The 26,652-nt window shown below is 36.9% G+C and overlaps 1 protein-coding gene across 1 annotated transcript; it reads left to right on the top strand.

Annotated features, from left to right (window-relative positions):
* The first annotated feature begins 2,572 nt into the window (after window positions 1–2,572).
* On the top strand, window positions 2,573–24,824 carry ptchd4 (patched domain containing 4). The gene is made up of 3 exons (XM_042746782.1): window positions 2,573–3,536; window positions 6,925–7,405; window positions 19,212–24,824. The coding sequence occupies exons 1-3, from the start codon at window positions 2,931–2,933 to the stop codon at window positions 20,873–20,875; spliced, it is 2,751 nt and encodes a 916-aa protein (XP_042602716.1). The 5' UTR covers window positions 2,573–2,930; the 3' UTR covers window positions 20,876–24,824.
* Window positions 24,825–26,652: the final 1,828 nt, after the last annotated feature.

Genomic DNA, 26,652 nt, shown 5'->3' with positions numbered 1-26,652 from the left:
TGGGCTTGTTTTGTCAGATCAGTTTGCTTGTTTTTATAGTGAGATCTGGCAGCCCTGCAGTAGTCATTGCATTGGAAGAGCCTAAATGTTTTCAGTGTGCTTACAAGATGTGGTAAGTGTTGAGAATTTACATATATCATTTAATTATCTCATGTGGTGTTTTAGGTGTATCTTTCCTGACACATGTGTATCTATAGTGTGCACTAATTCCTTTGAGCCTAACAGGTAAGAAGACTGAGCTGATGGCTCTAAATTTAGGTTAAATTGTCATGCTTGGAAAAGGAGTGCACTCTTTTTGGTAATGGTTTGCAGAATAAACTAGGACAAGTCTGTGATGGTCTCCATTGTATCTCAATTATGTTGCAACATGCTGCTTTCTGCAATGTCAGATTTACGTAGAGAGAGGGAGGTGTTTGTCTCCACCATTACTTCCAGTGTTTTTGCTGGTTAGCTTCTGCAGGTATCCCCTGCTGGTAGATGCTTTGACTACAACATTTTGCAGGCTAAAAGCATCTTTCTCTATTAAGAGTTATTCAGACATATCCACTGATTTTGATGTTTACATCACAAAGTAGTTTTTCTTTTAAATGTGACTGTTCTCAACTGATTTTGCATCCAGTTACAGTATGTTTACCACTCAAAGGTGGTAAAGTTCTTACTATTCATAGCCAGCAACCAAATTACAGTCCTTCTGTGTTGATGACCATGTCTAACCATTCGCTGGTTGTAAACACAACATCATCCACACATAAATAATGAAGAAGCTGTAACCGAACAGGATTACAGGTCATCTCTGCAGTCACACATGATCAGCAGTGCAGAAAATTATTTTATGAGGGGCTTCTGTTAAAATATTGCACAAACAACAAGTATGCCTTGATAATAGCTGTGTGTAGAGAGGTTTGTGTCAGGATATTAAAACCACGGGTGGCTGTTAAAAACTGTGGATTCACTTTACTTCATAGGTTAGAAGAACATCAGTGAAAATGACAAATAACAATGGGAAATTCTTATACTGCAAGTTCACAGTGAATTTATTCTTCACTATTCAACTCAAAGACCTTGGATGAATTTATTTTTGACTTCCTGGTGCTATGGCTTTTAACAAAAAATATTTATTTACAGAGTATGAATCATCCTAAATGATTATGGAGTACCTCAGTTCTTATTACAGGTTACTCTATATTTCAGGCTTGTAAATGATATTGTGGATCATTTTAAGTTAGAGCCTGAAGTAAGTTATGAACCAGAACCACCATTTCACAAAAAAATGTGCTAAACAGTACCTTAATCATTAATCTAAATGCAATAATAAAACTAAATGAATACATATAAATGAATTAGACTGATACATAAAACAAAAACTAATTATAGTTAGGTAATATAAGGATCTTCTTCCAGCACCGGAGCTATTTTTGGTCTATTTTTAATCTATTTTTGGTTCTGACAGTGTTCTGCTGTGCTCCCCAAATATAAAAGAGGCTTTAACTACCTCTGCTTCACAAAGAAATAAAACATAAAGCTTTTAAAATAGAAGAAAAGTTTCATTCTCAAGATTTCAAATAGTCAGTAGTCTTCTAACTGAAGAATCACCCCCAGGCTGATAGTGTATTCTGAGGCTCTGAGATGTACAGTTATTATAAGAGAGAGATTTAGGCTATTCAAAGTTGAGTTAGCAAATGAAGTATAGCTCAAAATTAAAGGATAGCCTAGCATTAAAGATTATTTATTAGAAATCATAATGAAGTGATAGGCTACTGTAAATAATGTCAGGAACATTATTTTATGTCTATGGTTACCTCAATAGCGACGACTTGTTAGAAGCGTCTATTCGTTGTTCTCGCACCACTTTATGGTTACTGAAAAGTGTGAAAATGCCATTTAAATGTGTGAATAGAAATATGTGTACTATAAGTGTAAGTTAATAGTGTTTATTAGGCCTATATTAACTTTCTAGGTTTTGTTAGTGGTAAATGAGTCACTTCATCAACAAACTCATCAGGACTTTGATTTGAGTAGCTATAGGACTATATTGGAAATCTTTTTCATCATGTTGTCATATTTCTTTACAGAGTATGAATCATCCTAAATGTGTTATGGAGTACCCCAGTTTTTATTACAGATTATCTCTATATTTCAAGCTTGTAAATTATGTTGTTAGAGCCTGAAGTAGCCTAAGTTATGTACCAGAACCACCATTTCACAAAAAAAAAAAAAAAATGTGCTAAACAGTACCTCAATCATGAATATAAACGCAAAAATAAAACTAAATTAATACATATGAATGAATTAGAAATACTTATACTATTAGTGTAAGTTAATAACGTTTATTAGGCCTATAGCCTATTAACTTTCTATGTTTTGTTAGTGGTAAACGAGTCACTTCATCAACAAACTCCTAAGGACTTTGATTTGACTATATTGGAAATCTTGGAAGTATGGAAATCAACGTTATTTTTAGCGTGTCTGCATTGTAACTGCATTTGGCCTTGACTGCCGCCCCTGGCTTTAAAATGGGAATGCCTCATTCATTAGTAATCGAGTGGCTATTTCAAGAGGTGAGTCCGCGATCGTGAAGGGCTTTGAATCGCGCGTGGTCTTAAAAATGAGCCCCCACACTCCCAGCCATCCAGCATATCCACGTCGTGCCTCCTTCATGCACACAGCAGCACATGGTTACAATCAAGCCCATAAATCAGGCGCCTCCGATCGAATAGTCCGAATTAAGCACACATGCACATCAGACTGGGTCTGGCTGCTGTTGCAGCAGAAGAAGCGAGAGAAACAGTCACACATCAGGGGGAGGGATGGAACCAAAAAGCCTCTATAGTGATCAATATCTGACTGTCTTTTGCAAATCGCTGCAGTGCTTCACAGGTGTACACTCGAGTATTCTCATACGGATTGACTGAACTGGAGCCACATGTCACATGTGCTTCATAGGAAGAACCGGGGCATCATCTGCTGCAAGCTGGATCTGGAGGAGGATGCTGCGGCAAGTGATACACAGAGGGCTGAAATCTTCCTTCTACTGGCTGGGTTTGTTCGTGAGCAGGCATCCGGTGTTCTTCCTCACCGTCCCCGCAGTCCTGACCATCATTTTCGGATCCACGGTGCTGAGCCGGTTTAAGCCCGAAACGGATCTGGAGATCCTGGTCGCCCCGACGCACAGCCTCGCCAAGATCGAGCGGAGTCTCGCCAACAGCCTCTTCCCCGTCGACCAGTCCAAGCACAAGCTGTACTCGGACCTGCACACCCCCGGCAGATATGGCAGACTCATCCTGCTGGCCAAATCCGGGGGAAATATCCTGGAACTGGCCGAGCAGGTGCTCCAGGTGCACAAGAAGGTCCTGGATATGCGTGTCAATTATAAAGGCTTCAATTACACTTTCGCGCATCTCTGTGTCCTGAGCCACCGGGACAAGAGATGCCTCCTGGATGATATCATCACCATATTCGAAGACATTCGCTTAGCTGTTCTGTCTAACAGCACTTTTTCCAAGGTCCCCGTGAGCTATCCGAATACAACATTAAAGGTAAGAGACATACATTGTATAGAGCACAGCGGCTGTGTTTCAAAACCTCGCGAGCCGCCTAACGAGACAGCGTTTTTTTTCCCCACCGAGGTTTTTGAGACGCAGCCTTTGTGTGCGATGGAGCGACATTGCAACAATGAAAAGGCAAAAAACAGCTCGGCATATTGCGACTGTGCCTCATAAAACCTTACGAAACGCTCAGAATTCTGAATAGACTCCGTGCTGCTGTAATTCTAGTGTGTGCAGCCCCGGAATCAGCTGCATAGTTCTCTAGTACTGCACTTTGAGGAGCCTGGTGATGCAATGTACACTAGAAGACACTCTCAGAATCTAGACTTTTACCATTTATACCTTTTGCACTATATTTACGCAATAAAAGTAAGACAACGTATTTCAAGCAATATTATTAATTAAAATAGGCTACAACTGTTTATAATCCATTTATCAATTAAATGAGCTGTGTTAATCATTGAAAACATTGAGTTAATTGGAATTAGAAGAACCACTAGCATTTTTCTGTATTGCCTCTATGAAGAATTCTTGAATTGTATTCATTTAAAATAGTTTTATGCAATTTTTGAAACATCATTGAAACACACATATACAGGTAACAATCAACTAACTAATCAGTAATAAACACATCCTGCCATCACAAGACAACAGGTTACTAAATATGACAATAAAGCAACAATAGTTGTTGGGAAACGGTGAAGCCATATACATTTTTCAGGCCCCAAAGCATGCTGGGAAGACCAAGAGCAAAAGCTGTGCCTATATAAGAAATGATTGAACATAAAACTGCTTAAACAACTTTTTAAAACATACAAACAAAAAAGTTTTAGTACAATTTTCCTCAAAATTTAAAATGATGTTCACCCAAATTTTGATCATAAGAACGAACATAATTCTGTTGCGTATACCATTGTTTATATATTGCGTTTCGCAATCTACAGTAGCACAAAATCATATACTGCAGTGTATTGTTACTTAGTAAATATGACAATCAACAAACAACAGTTGTTGGAAACAGTGAAACCATGTTAGTTTTTCAGGCCCCAGTGCATGCAGGAAAGACCATTGTTGGAATTGTTATTTAAAGGTATGCTTATATAGGAAATGCTTGTAAAACTACTTAATACTTAGATTCATCAATAATCTATTAGTGATTCTTGAAAATTATTGAAATATTCTAACAGAATACATATTAGTTCATTTCCCCCAAAACATTTTTAGCATAAATTAACATAATTCTGTTAAATATAGTTTATACTCATGATCTACAGTAGCATATAATCATTTCATGCAGTGTATTGCACATTAAATTTCAAGTGTCCTAAACTGAGACTGAATATGCATCTAGTATATGACCTGTAACACAGTCTTTATCAAAATGCTGCAGTATTCACAACAGTACAGCAGGCCAGATATATCTAATTGTTTTCCCAAGCCTACGTCAGTAGGAGTAGGAGCAGGATCTGTGTGAATGAGGCGCTTACTGTGGCCTACAAGAGCTCATTCATATTGTGCCAGTCTTTTTCAGAACATCTTGAGGGTGTATTGCTGCATCCAAGGCTACATCGCTTTCTCAGCATTGAGTGATGCACTGTCCAGCTCATTACTGGATGCTGAAATATTGAGACTATTGAGAAAAAATAATAACACTCAATCTGCTCTGGATTTTATTAATTCAGCATTGTTTTGGTGCAAAAATGTTGTTCAATTGTGGAGATTGTCTTAACATATTTATCCTCATGCTGTGGTTTAATATGAGCTTGTTTTTTCTTCTTGCCTGTTTTTCTTGTCTGACATTTAGCTAAAAGACACTAAGCACACACTGCTGCTTTGAGAAACTTTTTTTTTTTTTTTTTTATGGTTATTGGAGACCATTTTAATACATTTTTGAAATGTGTTAAATCCATTCAAATACCAGAACAAATCCACACCAACAAAGCTGCTCATTGGTTTGCTGATTCTGCAAGTCACACATGATTATAGTATGGAATTAATATTAAAATGCAGCAGTGGCGTAGCAAGTCAGCCCTTGGCTCATATGCAATTTCTTTTTAACGGGCACCAAACAAGAAGTGCAACAAAGTGGTTATCAGCAAAATGTCATACCAAACACATTGCTTTGCAAAGGACATTTATATGCCATTATCGTCTGAGAAGCCTGATAAAAACATGATGTCTGTAAAGTAACAGGACATCCAGATCAAGAGCAGAACTAGTAATAGTAAATAGTAAATTGTTGAGGAAGTTACCTAATAAATAAACCAATGAATATTGCATGAAACACAACCTTGACACAATATCTTTTCACAACCAGGGGTGTGTTTCCCAAAAGCCATAGAATTTAATGGAACTAATGACCATTGTTAGCTAATGATAGTTTTGGGAAATGCACCCCACATCGGAACTAACATAAGTCTAAAATAACCAAGGCACAGCCAAACATCGAAATGTCAATACTAAACTATTTCATGCAAACAACAATTGGCATGGCAAACCAATGAAATATTCACAAGACAAACATGAATATGTCAAATAAATGCACTACTCACTATTTTAGTTGCACTCTCTTCCTTTCAGCAAATTCAACCTTGTGACTGACTTCTTTCTTTCCTCTTTAAGGACCCACTTTTACATTTGTGTTTTATTGTCCATCCTTAACCTTAACAACTTTGGAGCCTTGCACATGGCATGCAGGAAATATATATTTATCATGGCCATGTTTTAATAATTATTTCTCTCATTTTAGTAAATCATGGCCATGTTGTTCTAATTCGTTCCTTCGTTTTAATAAAATCAAAACAAGCAAACAAATTAGAACAATTAATAAAATGTCAATTTAATGAAATGAGGAAATAAATTCTTAAATAATCTTTTTCGCTGCATGTCATGTGTGGGGCTCTGTAACCAACCTGTCACTCAATGTTTGTTTGTTTTTTTAATTCAGCCGTGTTTACACATACTGTAACATTGTTTTGAAAAAGACTGATGCTGTAATTGACTTAAATGTGCTACTACTAATCCACTAATAAACTACTAAACTACATCATTTACAAATGTATAGTGTAAAAATGTGCAGTATATTGATTTTTTTTTTTTACGTAGATTTTAAAGCGTTAAACTGTTTTTATGATCGGCAAATGACCGCTACTGCCATTTCTTTCAGCAGCCCATATTACAGATCTCAATTCATTTGTTAATCAACTTTAGTATTCCTCAGATGTTCCAAGCGTACCAATTATTTGACATCTTTTTGGACTGCAGTTGATTTTCACTGATTACAAAGTACACTTGTTAAATTGCATTCAAATTCAATTTCACTCATAACATTCCTATAATGAAGGAAATAAATTAAGTAACTGGTTTGTTCTGCCTCTAGGATGGTCGAGTGTCCTTTATTGGCCATCAGCTGGGTGGCGTGGCCTTGCCTGCAAACAACCGGGATCAACAGGTCAAGTTTGCTCGCGCCATCCAAATCACCTACTACCTCCGCAACCTTGGGCCAGTGGTGCAGGACATCATTTCTGAGAAGTGGGAGAGTGAATTCTGTAAGCTGGTGCACCAGCTGGCTACAGACAGCCAGGAACTACACATCCAGTCACTTACGTCCTTCAGCTTATGGCGGGACTTCCACAAGACAGGCGTGCTGGCCAAGAGCGAGGTACTGGTCAGCTTGGTGCTGGTGCTCCTGGCAGCCACCATCTCCAGCTCTATGCGGGACTGTTTGCGCGGGAAACCCTTCCTGGGCTTGTTGGGCGTCCTTACCATCTGCATCGCCAACGTGACGGCAGCTGGGATTTTTTTCATCTCTGATGGGAAATTTAACTCTACGCTGCTTGGGATCCCCTTTTTTGCCATGGGTAAGTGCGGCTTTGTTCACGGAGACTGTGGTGATTGTATGTAGGATTATTATAATTGCTGTGTGACTCCTCAGAAGGGAGGGTGTAATTATTTTCCATAGCAGTCATCGGGGTCAATGCTTGTGCAACAGTTGGCTTCATCATGTAGGAGGAAAGTGTGATATTATGAATAGAAATGAAAGATAATTGGAGGTCAACATTTTTGTGGTACAGTGAAAAAATCTGTGAATGTTTGAAAAATTCCATGATTATGGTGAAGAATGTCAAGTTAAGATTAATATAAATTGATGTAGCTTTAACATGATCTGTGGATCTGATTGATGGTTTAATGTACCACTCACGATAAACCATTGAATTTCTCAGTAAATTGTTGACCTTTTTACATAGAAACAAATAATGGTGGGGCAGGACACACTGACCTAACACAGTGGTTCCCTTCTGTTGGGTTGCAGGTCTGCTCTAAAAGGGGCCTCAACAGCAGGAAAACAAATAAACAAAAAAAAATGCTAAATGTAAATAATAGCCAAATATGTAACAGAATAAATGATCAAATCTTGACACTTTCTACATATCGTTTGTTGTTGACATCACAGGGCGTGCATTCAATCAAATTCTGTAGTGTTTACAATTCATGCCACTTGGTAAAACCTAACCAAATCAGGCAGGTGTCAGCAAGGACAGGTTAAATGTGCTCATTTGAGAAAACTATGAACAAAGCTATGCGAGGTAAAACCAGACTACAATAAATGTCTTACTGTAATCATACTGTACTACACTAAAAGGATAAACATGGTTGGTGCCTGGCTACTATAATTCGTGTTTGTATACAATCGGATGTGTGATTAGATTTGCATCATTTACATTTTAAACCCTGCATTGCCCCTATATTTACTTTGCCAATGCAAATAGTTCCAACAAATTCAGTCATCTCCAAGCAACACCGTGTAGTGGTGTTTAGTACCTGAATGAATCAGTTTGTTGAACAAATCGGCTGAGTGAATGTTTCAATGACTCTTTAGTGAATGAGTGTTGTGAATGAATCCGATGAGTGAATGATTCATTGACTCATTCAGTCATCTTATTCTCAAATTAATCAGTGTTTTGAACTAATCGGTTCAGTAAAAGGTTCATCGACTAACAAAAAGTTATTTGTCGCCACCTTCTGGCTGATATAACCTGTCACGAGTCACAGAAAAAAAATAGACAGATGTAGAATAATACAGATAAATGAATTTCAGTATTTGCTTTTAGATGATATTTTGCTGCGTTGGACCCACTTGATGACAACTGTCAGATTTTTTTTTTTCCCATAATAGTGCTTGACTGAAACTTAATTTAGAATTTTTAATGTAGTAAATCCAAAAATGATATTAGATAGCAAACACGCATTGCACCAATATGCAATGTGAATGTTTTAGTCTGCAGAACATTTAATGATAATTAGCTCCTTTTCTTTCTATTTTTTGTGCATTTTGGGAGAATAAGGGAGAGTCATTAATTTCCGACAGTGAACATAACCTACCAAACTAAAACAAACTAAAAAAACCTAACAAAATAATATATCAAACTAAAACAAACTTGGAAATTTAAAGAATTCCGAGCTCAACACATCTCGCAGGTGTTTAAAACACCCTTAGATTTTACACCTGTTTAGCTTGCATTAGATGCCCTTAGGTGACGACTGTCACAACCCTCAACTGAGTGGAACTAATTAGCTTCGGATTTAAAGCGTGTTGATGTGTTTGCTCCTGTGGAGGTAGAATCATGATTCGCTCAAAACAAGGATATACAGGGTGCAAAAGCACAATTACAACCTGCGGAGAATAACCGCTTACAGCATTTTTACTCTCAGTCAGTTGCTGCGATGGGTTTGGTTATTGTAGCAGCACAATACAATAATCAACCATCAGTTCCATGCGGCTTCCCAATTTAAGAAGACAGCAACATTGTCAGTGTAAAGACTGACTGTACTGCAGGATTTTATGATCCTGAATGTCCTTGTGGACCTTGTGGATCAAAGGTAATAATGTTTGGTGCTGTACTGTATACTCACCTCTTAAGCTTCAGCCAGCCATTTACGAAGTCCCTAATGATCTGGACCCCTCAGATGCTCAGTCTTATTGCAAGCCTAGCCCAGCGTGAAAGATTAATTGTTCCCTGACCACTGGATTTTGAGCTCTTTGCACAATACCAGAGGACCTGTGATTTACTGTGCTTTGCATTTGAGCTTCGCAGGAAGGACAATCTAGAGAAATAGATTTTGTCCCGCCAGCGAAGATGAATGGTGACACTCTACACGGCACATCACAATGTGCTGCAGGGACCCCGGGGACACGGGGTGGCTCCGTCAAGTTGGCGAAGTGACATTGGATTCAAGTTTGTGGATGATTCTGAAAGGTCTTTTGATAGAATAGACACATTTGAAATTGGGGTTTTCCTATATAATGTACTTATATAGTGCATATGTTTGGATTACTTTTATAATTTTTATGTTTTTTATCTTTAGTCCTTTTTTAAACAGATGTGGTCAAGGTACATAATAAATTGTTGTCTTTAATGGGAACAAAGGGGTTGAAACGACATGAGGGTTTATTCATATTAGGGGTTATTGTCCCTTTAAAAGGACTTGGCAGAAGATGGATGCTCTGCAGAAAACAATGTGCGACACTGTTTTCTGAGACAATGGATGGAGTGCGTGCTATACCTTCAATTTAAGTTTGGAGGTTATTTTTGTTCAGACGCATACAGCAATGGGCCTATTTATAGACTTGCTTCCTGCCACATGTCTTAGTGGCGGAGCGGCAAATGCTTTGTTCTGCTGAGACAAATGACAGGATAGGAAATCAATGTCAGACTACTCACTCCCCTCCTGATCTGAGTGCACATACAGTAAAGCTGTTTGCTGTTGACGTACAGTATGATGAGCCTTGATCATGAGAATTATAGAAATGATAAAGTTAATTCTCATAATGTCAAATTTATTCATTTATAATTGAAAGGGATGTGAATCAAAATTGAGATTTCTGTCAATATTTACTCAGCTGCTGTTGTTTTTCATGCACCACAAAATGATCATTTTTAAAGAATATTTAAGCAGCTCGTAAAATACAAGAAAGTCCTTCTAAATAATAATTAATTAAATCGGTTTTATGTGGAAAAAATCCACAAATTGTGCTCTGTGTCATGCAAGTAGTTTTAGTATTTCAATCTGTGGTCTCCTTCACCTTCTCCAAAAATAGTCGGAGTCTGCTCTGCTGAATATTTTGAAGCTGAACAGATGCGAGAAGTTCACATGGTGAGCGAGTCATGTTGACAGCAAAGAAATGAAAATTCATAAAAGAAAAGAAAGGTGAAGCCAGAAACAGAGCAGTGGCACAATGCCAAAACAACATTGTTTTATAGAAAGCTGAGTTTATCCAACAATTTATATTAAAATAACAGACAAATTATGTTAAGCTAAGTAGATTGTGCAGACCATTGGTGCAAATGGTTTCTGTGATCTACACTGACTATAAAAAAATCTTTAAAGTTGTAAATAAAACAAGATTATCTGAGTTTTAAAAGTTAATACCATTTCTGTCTTTCTACATCCAAATTTCACATTTAATTCAGTGTGTTACTTGCCGTTTCTTTGTAATTTTTTTGTGAAACTTACTAGCATTTTCTGAGTGAAAATTGTTTCAAAGTACATCCACACCAAGTTTTTTTTTTTTGTGTAACTATATATTGGCTTAAATTGAATTTCAGAGCTTATCTACAAAATGCGGCATGCTAAAGCTGTCAAAATCACAAAGAAAACATTGCTGCACCTTTATTTTGTTTTCCTGCAATCATATTAGCGCATTAAAATTTGACTATGACTATTATGACAGAGAAATAAGCATAAGAAATTAGATCATTATACGAGAAAAGAGGTGAATGATAAATAGATAACACTGACAAACACAAATAAAATAACTAATCAAAGAGCAGATTAAGACAAAATTAGGAGAAAGATGGCTAGATGTATGTGAACTTTGACATTTGTGGACCTCAGAAAACAGTACAAAGTAAAAACAGAGGCAGTTCATGACCCCTTTAAGTTCAAATCTTGGTTTAGACATTCGTATGTCTTTCGTGAGCCATAATGTAAGTGTGTGTGTATGTGTGTGAGTGTGTGTGTGTGTGTGTGTGTGTGCAGTGGCGTAGTCACTCCCCAGCACGTCAGTCCTATTGATCGAGCTCATTTAGGGCCACAGACTGTGGAACAGCATGTGCCCTGGGATCTGGACCGTCTCCTTGCAATTCTCTCCACACAAGCATGATTGTGCCTGGTCATGGCTAACACACATTCACAGTGCCTGGGAAGCCCAATCCCATCTCGATCACCATTCTAGAAACAAACAATGTGCAACCGACAGCATTTACAGCAGACCTTTGCTGTCTCCCGCAGGAAAATATAGATGATGGGGTGTTAGTAGATTGAAAACTGGCTGTGTTGAATGCCATTGATTTGCCTCTGTGCCAGAAGGCAAGAGCAAGTCCTGGGGAAGAGATTAGGGGTCTTACCAAAGAACTACTTATCACGAATGTCTTCAAGTGTCACATATTACATGCCATTAAGCCTGTGGCTGGATAATTTACCATTGTCAGGAGGAAGAATCAGAATGAGAAAGGTTTGTTGGACATCGCAAGCCAAGAGAAAAAAAATAATTTGCATAGCTTGGTCGGGCATGATGTGCGACTACTGAATCGATGCGTGAAATAGAAATAGTAACAGACGTCCAGCTATTCTTCATCCTCCCTCCATTTGTCATTAATATTCCAGTCCTTTTATCCTTCTGTTGTATGATTTATGTTTCACAGTTTTTTTTTTCTGATTGAAAATTAAGATTGGAAATTACGGGAATGTGGAATAATTGGCATTAAAAATACATGGGTATTTTGGATGGAAGCTGTTTCAACTTGACAATATTTTTACTGTCATCTTTATGCTTCTAGACCACTAAAAGGAAAAGTGCTGCTTTTAGTGTGGGAGTACAATTGTTAGGAGAAATAGATCTTCCGGTGAAGGCCTTGAACACACTGACACATGCTGACAGTGGCATGTTTTACAATGACATGAAATGCTGTCATAGATTGTAAGGTAGATTCTCCCATGAGTTTACGTGATTGAAACCACGGTGTATAGAAAGCGAGTGATGGAAAAGGGCATTCATGAGCTATTTAACCACTTCCTTGATGGCTGCTTTCTGTTTAAGGCTGATGTATGGTTTAAAACTGTACTATCTTTTACTGTATGTTGTAGTTCATTGTCTTTTTGTTATCAAAGTAGCCTCATTACTTTGTGCGAAACTGATAATGAACAATTAAATTGTGGGTTTGAGGTCAAAAAATTTTAATAGTTGAAAAAAGTGTGGCCCATGGCACAATAAATGCAGGGCGTTTTGTTCAGCTCATTCAGCGTCTCAGCAGAAAAGTAGGCCATAAGAAAGATATAAAAGTTTTAACTATTCATTCAAGATGGATATAAAGCCCCAACGTTTTTATTAATCATCATCTTTTTCATATATGAATACTTTGTACTGTACTTTCTCTTGGCTATTTTTAGATTAGTTCTTTATGTTTAGCATAAAAGATCTAAGGCCAGTTTCTTCTTTCTTATTTTTATGTCTGATTTAATATTTAATGAAAATAATACATATATTAATCATATTATATTTTGTTATAATATTTCACTATATTACTGTTTTAATAAAATAAATGCTTGCTTTCAAAAACATTAAAACCCCCAAACTTTTGAATGTCAGTGTATTTAAATGTTTCCATTGAAAAGGCAATCTTGAAATTCCAAGGTTAAAAATGGAAACTTGTTCATTGCCAAACACAGCTAAATGATAGTTCGTAGAGTCAACAGCAGGATTGATGAGGTCCACGCCAATGAAATTATGTGCACGTAACGCAAGCCCTCTGCTGATTTCCATGCAGTGCATTTGCACAAGCTTTTTCATTAGCAGTTGCAGATGCAGCAGATGTGTGGGGTGCCACAAGAAGCAGCAGCCTTTCAATACAATGATTCTCGTTACGACAGAAGTGTCACACCATCCTCTCCATCTTCTGACTGCAATCGTTTGACTGGCTCTGCAAAGTGCTCAGCTTTCTACTTAGACACCATTGAGTTTTGAGCATGTCGTACACCTAATCCTTAGCAGCGGGATTAACGGTGAGCTGTGATGTGTGCCATGTTAAGATAAGGACATGTTCACTGTCAAAAGAGATGCTAATTTTGGGCATTTTTGTAATGCAGCATTCTCATCGTGTTTTATTTTTATTTTTGAATGAACAGTGTTGCCTTTATACTGATAATGTCATGCAATCAAATGAAAAACATTTTTTTTTTTTTTTGTATTGCAAAAGCAAGATATATTTATTTGAGAAATAAATTTGTGCAAGATATGATATGAATGCATAAAAAGCCCATTTAAGGAATAATTGAGGAATAAATGTGCTCACCCCCTAAGGCCATCCAAGATGTAGATGAGTTTATTTCTTCATCAGCACAGACTTGAAGAGATTTAGCATTACATCACTTGCTCACCAATGGATCTTCTGCAGTGATTGGGTGCCGTCAGAATAAGTGTCCAAACATCTAATTTGTTTCTTACAAACATGCAAATTTTCTGTATTTTATGTATTCTGATGGCACCCATTCACCGCAGGGAATCCGTTGGTGAATTTCTCCAAATAAATCAAGCCATTTTGTTGTAACATTTGCCACAAAGAAGAACTATGATGATAATACCATGTTGCATGTCCAAACAATGTGGTAATATCATTTGGAAATAAATATAAATAGCAAAATAACTAAATAACTAACTATATCTCTTCAGAGGATATAAAGGCTATTGTATATGTCTTGTCAGTGCTGCATAGAAAGACTGACACTGTATGGAAATCCGTGTAATATTTTTCCCATCTTCTGTCACAACTGGACATGCTTTATGAGAGGTGTACGAAGGGTCCCTCCATAGGGTGTTTTCCTGCTGGTGATGGATGTGTTTGCAGCTGCTCTGGTGCTGAAGTTTTAAAGCAGTAATTTTGTTTAATGACTCACTGCACTGCAGCGAGAGAGGTGATGCAGCTCTTTATATTGAAGCCACGGCCTCAGAGTAGTTTTCCTCCAGCCGGGGCCGGCTGGAACTGTCCACAGGAGGCCTGTGACAAACTGCCCTTCTTAGCTATGTGGAATGTTGTACCTGTCCACCAGAACCCAGAGACATGAGGCACAGCCCTTTATTTCCTACCATACACCTTGTGAGACTTATAGGATACACTGCAGTTCAGTTCCCTAGGTGTTCTCACTAGCATGGGAGAAACACTCTGGGGGAGGGAATTCACTATGAATTAATTGCACCCACTGTTTATTTGTGCACGCGGTCTGCATTGTTTCACTAAAGAAATTATGCATATCCGGTAACACACAAACACACCCACAAAAACACAGTTTGCGCAGTGCAATTTCTTTTTTTGCAGGTCAGTTCTGAGTGTTGGGTTGTGTAGGATGCTTTTACCACAATCCTGTTTACTACCCTGGGAACTGAATCTGCTATTTGAAATATTGTAAGTCTGCTCGACTACCATTGTTGGGAAGTAACAAACTAAAAGTAGAAACACAAAAATGTACAAACAAATAAATAAAAAAAATGTATTTTTGTTTAAAAGTTGTGAATAAAACAGAGATTAATGGAGTATATTTTACAAGACAATGTGATAAGTAGAAAGTCCAAAGTAACATTTGATTCAATGTGCTACTTATGCTGTTGTTTTGTCAACTACATTTTTCAGTATCTTATCTATAACAGTGTTTCATTTTTCTCTCTTATGTAGCACTGGAAAGTCAGATTCATTAGTGAATCAGTCTATTTGGGCATTTCATGTAAATGAACAGATTCACAAATGAATCACACATTTGAATCCCTATATATTCATGGTTTAGACTTGTAAATGATGGTATTTACCGTGTTTACTATAAATTTACCAATTCCAATTTAGGTTAATTTATTATTATATAAATTACGTTTACACTGTACAATAAGGGTTCATTCATTAATGTTATTTAACTACATTTGTTAACATGAACTAACAATGAAAAATACTTCTACAGCAATACTTCTACGTTAACTTTCACATTTACTAATACAAAAATTATATATAAATATAAAAAAAAATGTAAATGTTGTAAAAATATTTAACTAATGTTAACAAATGAGTCATTATTGTAAGTGTTACTTAAGTTATTATAGAAATTATATAAATTGTATTTTTCATTTAACTAGTTTTTCATCTTTTTTTTTAAATGGTAGCTTGGTTCTAGTTTAACTAGTTTAAGCTTGTAACTTGGCATGGTAGAATTTCAAAGATTGTACAATGCACAGCTATATATATTGCTCTTTTCCATCACTCGATAAATAAGTGTGTTTTTTGAATAAAACTATGCTAAACTTATTTTGCATAGAAAGGGTTGTCTGGGATGAAAAAAAAATAAATTTACTTCATTTAAGCATTTTGCAGATTGTTAAGATGGATTGCAGGTGGTTAGTGAAAAGTACAGTGTTTACGATGAAATGCTATATAGTGGGTTTTCTCTGTATGTCCTCACTGCTGTATGTTAATGATATGTACGATAGTTGTACGATAGTGAGGTAAACGTATGTCTTGAACAACAATGGGTCACTCACTACTCCACATTTATGAATACTGAGAGTCCCATTAGCCCTGTTGTGCTGGTCCAGTGAAATCATCCTAGACGTTGTTGAAATTGCTTTATTTCAAAATCTTTAAAAATCTCTGTCTTACTTTGTAATGTATAAGCAGCATTCTCGTGCCAGCTCGCGGCTTTGTGCTTTCAGTTTTGAAAACACTCTATTTGCTGCTGCACTCTTTAACGTTTGGCGCCGCTGCGGCAAAACGTGTCAATCTTGTTTCAAGATGTCACTTTGCTACGCACTCCTCTACTGGCCCCAATTTAATTTACAGCCTTGAATGGATGGACCCCTTTTGACAGAGCTTGTTTGAAACAAAATCACTGCCATACAGTAGATTCTATTTTAGGAGTAAGCTTTTGCATACTGTCACAAGATGACAGAATTAAGATGGAATTGAATCATTTTACAAAGGAGAAGCAAATAAAAGAATAATGTAATAGTGGATATTAATAACTGAAGGCATTTATAATGGAGAGGATATAATAAATAATATTTTTCTTATATTTGTTAAAGTGCTAACCCAGTGATTCCCAGCTACCGCAGGGGGCACTTAAGCAAGTTTGAGGAGATTAAACCCATAAAACAGAAATTAGAAAATATTGAGGTTACTAAAAAATTACAGTAATTAAAAACTATTCATCTTTTTTCTTTGTAATTAACAGCTTAACAACTTTCCGATTATGTTAATTCTAAGTGATATGTACTGTAGCATAATAAGAAACTAGATGAAGACAGCTTGAGCCTCCCTCATTGAGTTGCTGGGCAGCATAAGACAAAAAAGGCTTGATCTACAGTAGGCAGATATGCAGTAGTTTAGTCATGTTTTGTCTCTTTGTCCTGTTTCATTAGAGACCTTTAGAACTGAGCACATTTTCTTTCTGCCCTTGACCAGCAGCCTGATGGCACTCCATTTATGTATTGGTGATTCATTCTCGGCCCACACTGAAGAAATCACTATGTCATTCTGAATAAGAGTGTGGTAATACATTTAGAAGTACCATTCCTGTACCTCTCATTTGTCCTACATAGGGAAATCCCTCTTGCATCATGTTCAGATGATATGTTAGCATCTGAAAAGTGATAAAGTCTAACACCAGAACGGTGAAATGGTAAAGCCTAAATTATCTATTATGTGTTTTTGTTGTTCAAATATTTATATTTTGAATATTTAAATCAATAAAATGGCGGTAATTAATAATAAGAATGCTATGATAAGTGTTTCCCAACCTTTTTAGACTTATGGCTCATCAATAAGGCTGAAATATCACTGCATTGACAACAAACCAGTGATGTGTTGATTTGAACTCATATCAACATTCATGTATCACACGAGTGAAACACATTTTTACAGATGTTAATGAGAAGACCGTCAGAGGACTTTTATAACAGGCCAGTGGCAAAATGTTTTATATGTAAGGCTAGAGTTCAGTGTTTGCATTTACTGTGAATTCTGATGCAAAGTATGTGAATACTGTGTACTGTGTACTGTGAATGTGCAAAGTATATAATCTATCTTTGTTGTTACTGCATTTAATTGATACTGAATTCAGTGCTTTGAGACATTCAGTGATATTTATCATTTTGTTTTTAATAAATTTATAGAGATGTTACTTTTATTTTTTGTGCAAATTATACAAAATATACAAACATACAAAGCATATTATAATACTAGCAAGAATTATTTATATATATTGTAAATAAACAAAGAGGTTTACAAGATAAAAAAAATATAAAAGTTTTTTATTTCAAAATTGCTTAAAAATTTATTATGTCACTTGCCATTTCTTTGTAATTTACTAACAGTTTCTGGGTAAAACTTTCTACCCTTTTAAGATAATTAACAAAACACAAATGAAACTTTCCAGATTAGGAATCACTGAACTAAATGAATTATCCTCCATCAGCCAAGAGATTACAATTTCCACTGAGCAAAGATGAAGTGAATTTGCTTATCATCCATTAGCATCTTACAATTCTTTTCACATTTTCCAAATAATAAATGATACTCACTTTATGAATCTAATTAATCTTCTTAATTGGAGAATGAAAAAGAATTGCTCAAGCAGTAATAGTGTTCATGAGATGGTAGAGTCAACAAATTAAATCCTCATACAATGATTTTGTTGATATACTGTATATAATATGACAAGTGGTGACCCATGCTCATGCTCAGATGTCTGAATGTTTTAATTCTACCAATCTTTGTGTTCAGTAGTTTAGGTTTTAATTACCATTTAGCAGCTGCTTTTATTCAGAGCAGTTTCCTATAATTGCATGGACAGCCCTTTTGGAGCAACCTGAGGCTAACTGCCTATCTTAAGTGTGCTTGATGATGAAAGAAAGATTGTGATACCCCTTCTATGAGTGTATGTAATTGAACATGTAGTCTTGTAGTTAGCAAACTGAATCTTTGGCCACCGGGTGACCATTAGCCCACCATGTGCCCTCCTCATCTTGGAGATGAATTCACACAAGCTAATGGACTTTTTCTTCCTCTTAATAAAGCTAAAAGCAGGGAAAGCCAGTCCATCTGACTCATTATATTGGTGTAATCCTTTATGGTTAATTAGTTTTTTCTCCGTGTCTGTCAGGTCAGTGAAAATGTATGATTCTGTAGAAAGAGGTAAAAGTAGTTTTGTGACATATTCTTGACAGCGACAGAGTGTGTAGAGATGAGCTGTGATGTCCTTGATGCTGAGTGAAATTTTTAGTGGATGGATGAAAGTCAAATATATTAAAATGTTCAAAGGCGACAGCACACACTAGATGTAATGTATGAGCTTGAGCGATCTCATTGGTGGATGGTAGAAGAGTAATTGAGTTACTGCTCATCTTACAGCTGTCATGAAAGGATTATTATTCCATAACTCATGTTTAGTGCTTGACCATTATGACCGATGACCATGCCAATATCTAGCCAATGACTGAAAAAATGCTGATGCACAGTGGGGTCCAAAAGTCTACGGGCACCAGGAATACTAATATAAAATATAAGTTGTATGCTTCTGTGAATTTTCAGTGCATCAAACTATAAATTGCTTCTTTTTTGTTTTGTTTTTTAGGCCATGGAACAAAGGGTGTGTTTGAGCTTCTGGCAGGCTGGAGAAGAACCAGAGAGAGTTTGCCCTTTAAGGAGAGAGTGGCAGATGCATTCGCCGATGTGATGGTGTGCTACACCATGACCAGCTCGCTCTATATTATCACCTTCGGCATGGGTGCCAGCCCTTTCACCAACATCGAATCCGTGAAGGTTTTCTGCCAGAGCATGTGTATAGCAATCTTGGTGAACTACTTCTATGTATTCTCATTCTACGGCTCCTGCCTGGTGTTTGCCGGGCAGCTGGAGCAAAACCGCTATCACAGCGTCTTCTGCTGCAAGATCCCCTCGGTGGAGTATCTGGACCGCCAGCCCACTTGGTTCAAGACCATGATGAGTGATGGCCACGATTTGTCTACACACCACGACAGTGTACCGTACCAGAACCACTTCATTCAGCACTTCCTGAGGGAGCATTACACAGAATGGATTACCAACACCTACGTCAAGCCGTTTGTGGTTATCCTCTACCTGATTTACGCCTCCTTTTCTTTCATGGGATGTTTACAAATCAACGACGGCTCCAACATAATTAATCTGCTAGCTAGTAATACGCCCAGCGTGTCGTTCGCCCTGACCCAACAGAAATACTTTAGCAACTACAGTCCGGTGATTGGGTTTTACATCTACGAACCTATTGAGTATTGGAACTCCACAGTACAGGAGCACCTCAAGACGCTGGGCCAGGGCTTTAATAAGATTTCATGGATCGATAATTACTTTCACTATCTGAGGGTCGTGAATGTCAGTGCATCAACCAAAAGTGATTTCATCAACATCCTCAAGAGTTCTTTTCTGAGGAGCCCACAATATCAACACTTTGTGGATGACATAATTTTTTCCAAAAACGGAGACGAATACGACATCATCGCGTCCAAGATGTACTTGGTGGCCAGGACGACCGAGAAGACCAGGGAGGAGGTCGTGGAGCTGCTGGAGAAACTTCGACCTCTCTCCCTCATAAACAGCATAAAGTTCATCGTTTTCAACCCGACATTCGTGTTCATGGACCGCTACAGTTCCTCCATCATCTCCCCCATCCTAACATCGGGTTTCAGCGTGCTCACCATTCTCATACTCACCTTCTTCCTGGTCATTAACCCACTGGGGAATTTTTGGTTGATCTTGACTGTCACCTCCGTGGAACTGGGTGTCTTGGGTCTCATGACGCTCTGGAATGTAGACATGGACAGCATCTCAATCCTGTGCCTTATTTATACACTCAACTTTGCCATGGATCACTGTGCCCCCCACCTCTACACGTTCGTACTGGCCACTGAGCATACCCGGACTCAGTGCATCAAGATCTCTTTAGAGGAGCATGGGGCCGCCATTTTGCAGAACACCTCGTGTTTTGTAATTGGGATAATGCCTCTTCTCTTTGTGCCTTCTAACTTGACCTACACACTGTTCAAGTGCTCCCTTCTCACGGCAGGCTGCACAGTGCTGCACTGTTTTGTCATCCTACCGGTGTTTTTGACATTCTTCCCACCCTCTAAGAAGCGGCACAAGAAAAAGAAACGTGCCAAACGGAAAGAGCGGGAAAGAGAGAGGGAGCGGGAGAGGGAGAGAGAGGAAATCGAGTGCATCGAAGTCAGGGAAAACCCGGACCACGTGACCAATGTTTGATTGAAAGATGTGTGTGTACGTAAGTGGTGAGAAATCAGCTCCTGTACACTAGGGGGCGACGTCAGGCAGCACTTCACAGATCCAGAGGTGGCAGAGTCCGGCACTCTCGCCCCTGGGGTGACCTTCGCGACCCCAGCAATCAACAACAGTGCTGTCCAGAGTTAAAAACCCCTTCTCACTCATTTCTTGTGTACGCTTCGTCTAGAACAGTGTATAACATCTGCAGCTGCTAGCTTATGTTAGCCGTTAATGAAAGGTTTGCGAAGGAAGGTTGTCTGTATACATGAACTGATACAAAAGACCTAAAAATAAGGCCTCCAAAAATGTTATGAGCATGAATCTAAGCAGGTGGGTTCCTGCTTATTTTCGATCTCTAGGGGTATCCCCAAGGGTATTCATATATGTTTTTCAAGAGCAGATATCCCAACAAAGAAATTTGCTCTTATTTAGCACCAACATGTTTCTGTTTGATCACTCTGTGTTTTTCTAACTGTTATGCACCTCACGTTCCTCCAGCCTTGTGCTTACATAATTAATCAAGACCAACTCTGTTTAAAAATAACTATGTGAAAAATAGTAGCGAAAGGAAGTAGCAGTTTTCAGCGTCCATCAAATTATGCAGCACTCTCCTACAAATAACCCTTGGCATGCATTTATTACAAATGTCCTGTAGCAAATCTAATAGTATGTTTGCAGTTTCTCTGGTAGCAGTTATTTAGACATATTCACTGAGACTCCCCCGAGAGGTCCCACCTTATACCTGGAAAATATCCTCCAAGCAAAGCATTAATTGTCAATAGAATGAATCATTAAGATTGTAAAAGGGTTTTTTTCTCCTTTAAATGTTCAGTGAAAGTACATTTGTCAAATCTGACATTTTGCTGATATTCAGACTGTAATTTGTCCTACTCTTCCGGGTAAATAACAGTGTCTGAAGGTGCATTGTGTGGAGACCACCGACATGAATCACTAAAATGTTTTGCATATAATATTAAACTGCATATGCCATTTAAAAAAGGTTTTCCAATACACCCAAGTGGCACATTCATGAGAAAAGAGACTTGTAGCATGTCTTAAAGCTGCATTGATATGATCTGTTTGTTTACTTGCTTGTGTGTTTGTTTGTTTGTTACAAAACCACAAATCTGGTCATGCACCTGTTCGTGTAAACTGTGCAATGACAAAGATGAGAAAGGTTTCCTCTCTGCTGTTTTGTTGTTTTGCACATTAGGCAGATTCACTGATGGCTATCGTCTAAAAATATACAGTATGTGTCAAATCACAAGAGTAGATATTGTTTTTGAGTGTAGCATGTGTTTTGTCTGTATTTGTGTGTTTTTGCGGAGATGAGCAGTGCAGATGGTATACACTGTGTTCACGTTGAAGACATATCTTGCACAAATCAATATAAAGGTATCAAGGTACATTCTGGTGGAAATGAGTATGTCTGTTTTGTTAGAAGTGTCGGTTCTCTTGTGCACAGGAATATTAGGCATTGCACCAGGTGATGTTGTGTATTAGCAAAGTAGTCGATCCGGACAGTTTTGATCGCAGAGTTATTTTATGCGTCACAAATACGTACAGCACCAGTCAAACCCGTTGGTAGTTCTTAAGATGCAACACAAAAGATAATGTGGAAAATGTAAAAAAAAAAAAAAAAGATAGTTTACATAAATTTTTTTTAATTCTGTCATAATTTACTCAGTCGCGTATCATTTTCCAAACCTGTATGACTTTCTATTTTCTGCAGAATACATATTTCCAAGATTGTTTTTGTCCATACAATGAGGTCCAAAATGGAAAAAATGAGGGTGAGTAAATATTGACAGAATCATTGTTGGGTGAACTGTCCTTCTAATTTGAAAGTTTCTGGAATGAACTGTGTAGATGGAGGCAAAAATCATCAGCTCTTTGCTTTTTGCCAGTCTTATTCCCCCCACGCCTGCATCCCGGAAACCTTCTGGCTAATGTTCCAATAATCACAAATTAAAAATATTTAGTATAAATATTTCATCAAACTCTGATTGTCCTAATCAGCAGTGTAAAGGTGTAATCAAAGTAATTATATCCTTATCTCATGCAACAACAAACTGTTCTCGTGCTTGCCATGTTTCCATTGGTTCAGATGTCGATTCGAATGGATTCTAGGTCAGTCATTGCAATATATGCCTCAAAATAGACTGCCTGCCAAAAAAAGTGGAATTTGAACCCAAAAATGTCTTATAAAAATACTGCTAGCTTTTGTCCTGCTGTGTATACTGTACACATTTCATGATCACTGGACTGTGAAAAACGCATGTGGTAGCCAGAGCCTTACTGATCCAGTCAAACAGCTGGGTTCATTGTAGAGTCATTCCAAAGGCAGATGGCCTCTCACCGGGGAAGGTTTCGTTGACTAGAGTTTACTTGAGAGGTTGCGATACATAGACCAAATGTTTGCTACAGAAAAATCCATTAGAAACGATAAAACGCTTCATGTACAGTGATGGTCTTAATTTTTGGACTGTTTAAATGTTACAGGTGTTAGGCACGTCAAGGCCACCATGTTTAGATGCAGCATTCCAAACCTAGCAGATTTCATAAATATTAGTCAACCAAACTTTTATGTACTTTGTGTCTATCCCCATATTCTGTAAGAGCTATATAATTTGTGTTGGAAGAAGGCATGAAAATTAAATATACGAAGACAAGAGATGCATAATGAAAATGATAAAAAGAAATCATATACTTCCCAAAATAACTGTGTATGCATGTATTGTATGTATGCATGTATTTGGTTAGTGTGTGTATTTTTTCCCCTGACTTTTTAAGAGGTGTAGATGCTGGAGTGGAAACTTTGTTTTAATGCATACTTGATACCATCTTCAGAAAATTGTGTTTTACTTTTTTTCTGGTGTGCTTTAAGCCAGTAGAAAAAATTATGAATTGTAAAATAAATGTATAGAATTTTCTAATTTTTTAAAGAAATGAGAGGTGGAAACATTTTTTTAAGATGAAGGTCATCATGTTATTATAAAAAGCAAAAAAGAACAAAAAAAGGAATGAAATAAATTCTAAACTCAGTAGGCCAGTAATAACACATGAAATGTTATTTGCATCCTCACAGGTCAGTTCTTGCCACACTACACAGTTTGATCTTTTGTTGTTACTTAAACTAATAGCCTACATGAAAAACCACAATTTTTGCAGGAGACGACATCTCTCCCAGCAAAATCCATTTCTTTATACAGTAGGTGGCCAAAACTGAATCTTAATTAGAAATCTTAATTATAATGTAATGTGTAGACATAGGTATAAAGAGTTTGTAAGAAATTTGCTAAATATATTGCTAAAGCTATTAAAAATGCCAAATAACTATGTTGACAATTCAGGACACTTAATTAAGTTCTAATTATATAACCCAACTGTGTTGGTGACTGCTGGTCATATCGAGTTAAGGCTGTATAAATGAAAATCTGCATACTGTTCTTTTTGTTGTGATGCATGTTCTTGGATCAGATCATAAATCACTTAGTCGACATTTTTATTATCTGCTTTATTTAACTTCAAAGTGGCCCACAAATCAAAGTCAACACAAAGTCACCACCATTTTCAGTGAAACTACAGACTTCAGGCACACAGCTACGTATTCTAAGGGCCATAAATCAAATATGCACTTTTGGGCTCAAATCATTTTGACAACAAGCATGCCATATTAGTTTTCATGAGCTAAGACTGTGAATCATTGCTAATATTATTAGTAATTTTCATTACAGGGGACTCGTTTAGCTGTACCCCATTTTCTGCAAATGCAACGTTAGAGGTCAATCAACAAACATATATTTTTTACCGTTTTACTGCTCTGTGAAGGAGGAATACAGCTCACTCAACAATAATATTTATAATATTTAAATGCTCATTAAAAATCAGATACATTTCTGATAATTTAATCAGTAGCTGCATTAGGACAGATTTAATTGAATAACCTTCATATTCCTTAACACCATTTATTACACGAGCAGTGATATCACTGTTATTTTGTTTTTAAAGGCTTGTCCTAATTAGTCAGTTTTGTCATGGGATTTGCTGTTTAGAATGCAAATAACAGTGTTAACATCTTTTGCTTTCTGTTGTGTATAATTTCAGCTGTATTTTACATTGCCAAGGACAAAAACTCACCGCAATACACAGAGGCACCTTTTTAATACAGAAAAAACATACAATATTGTGCATTCAAGGTGATGATAAAACGGATATCAATCAGCTTTATAGCAGACACCAGCATGTACTATTTTCCATGATCAGGTCATTAATACTACAGAGCAATAATAAGACAAAAAGCGCAAACCTGTATGTTGTTGTTTCCCTTCTGGTGCAAGGCTTTTTCAGACTCTGCCAGGGTCCAAAATTAACACTTTTATTAATAAATTCAGTGCAATTCTGTAAGGAGATCTTGAGCTTGGGAAAGGCACTAACTATATCAGTATTCCATAGTAAAATGGCTTTGATTGCTTAATAAAAGAGTTACTTCAACAAAGTAAATTTTTTTCTCCTATATGTGAAATATTCTTCACAATTAAGTCACCAAAATTAAAATCTGAGGAAAAAAGCAACAATTAATCTTCATATATTTGTGCAGTTATATTTCACTGCAAGGCTGTACAATAACCTACTAATTATTGCAATGGTTTTTTTGTTTTTTTTGAACAATAAAAATAATTTAAAACATGGTATTATATTTGTTATGATATGCTGTTCTTAAAAGAGAAATAAGTTCCTAAAAAATAAATAAATAATGTAAAACACAATTTCATGTCAGGTTACAAATGTTTAGGACTGATACATTTTTTCAAAGCATTTGCAAATGTAACAAAAAGTTAATTTTGGATCCTGGCCATAGCAATGATATATGCCCATCTGAAGTTTTCCAAGTCCATGTTTTAGTCAGGTTAATCAAAACAAATCAGCTAAAACCATAAAGCTATAAATATAAATCTGACATTAGACAGACATTTGTCTTATGATGTTGAATGGTTTAACAAGCTCTTCACTGTTGAGAACTTTGATTTAGGTGAGGCTGCATAATCTGTGACCTCTATTCACACAATGAGCCCAAAACGTTCATGTCTTGTGTTGTATAAGCCGACAATGAGAAGAGAAGGCAGCTTCTGTAGAATTTTCTCTAGTGAGCTAAAAGTTGTTCAACACTGTATAAAGTCTACTGTGTTGTTTTTACAGTAAAACCATCATCCAGCATAATAAGTGTGAGGGCACGTTTTAAAATATTTTTTTAAATCGTTGCTAATAAGGAGTGACTTATAGTCATTGATCTGATTTGGTGTCTACTATTAGGAAATGATACTTGACAGTGCAGATTAACTGGTGTTTAAGATAATATTCCATTCGGTAATTTTGGCATTTATTTCTTTTGTGTTGAAGCTAATGGTAATGAAGCACTCATTGAAGATGTGTGATTGTTATGCGAGTGCTCATCAGCTTTGTTGAAACAAAATTAGGCAAGAATTAGAATGCCATGGATTGTATGTCATATCAAAGCTTTTAAAATGTTAGCTTTTGCAATCAAAGACCCACAAGTTCATAAAATATGAGACAGTTCAAAGTGCTAAATATATTTTAATGTGACCATTTGTTGTACGTATTGCCAGCAGTGAATCTTTATAAGCAGCTTATGCATAATGTAAAAGGTAATGTGAGTTTTTAGTGGTACTGTACATCTAATGCAATTAGTACATACCTAAACAGTAAATAACAATAATGAGACCTACTTTTAGTACCTT

Source organism: Cyprinus carpio, chromosome B20 (assembly GCF_018340385.1).
Source record: "Cyprinus carpio isolate SPL01 chromosome B20, ASM1834038v1, whole genome shotgun sequence".
NCBI lineage: Eukaryota > Metazoa > Chordata > Actinopteri > Cypriniformes > Cyprinidae > Cyprinus > Cyprinus carpio.
The sequence above is the reverse complement of the archived record's forward strand: the minus strand, read 5'-3'. Positions and strand labels throughout refer to the sequence as shown.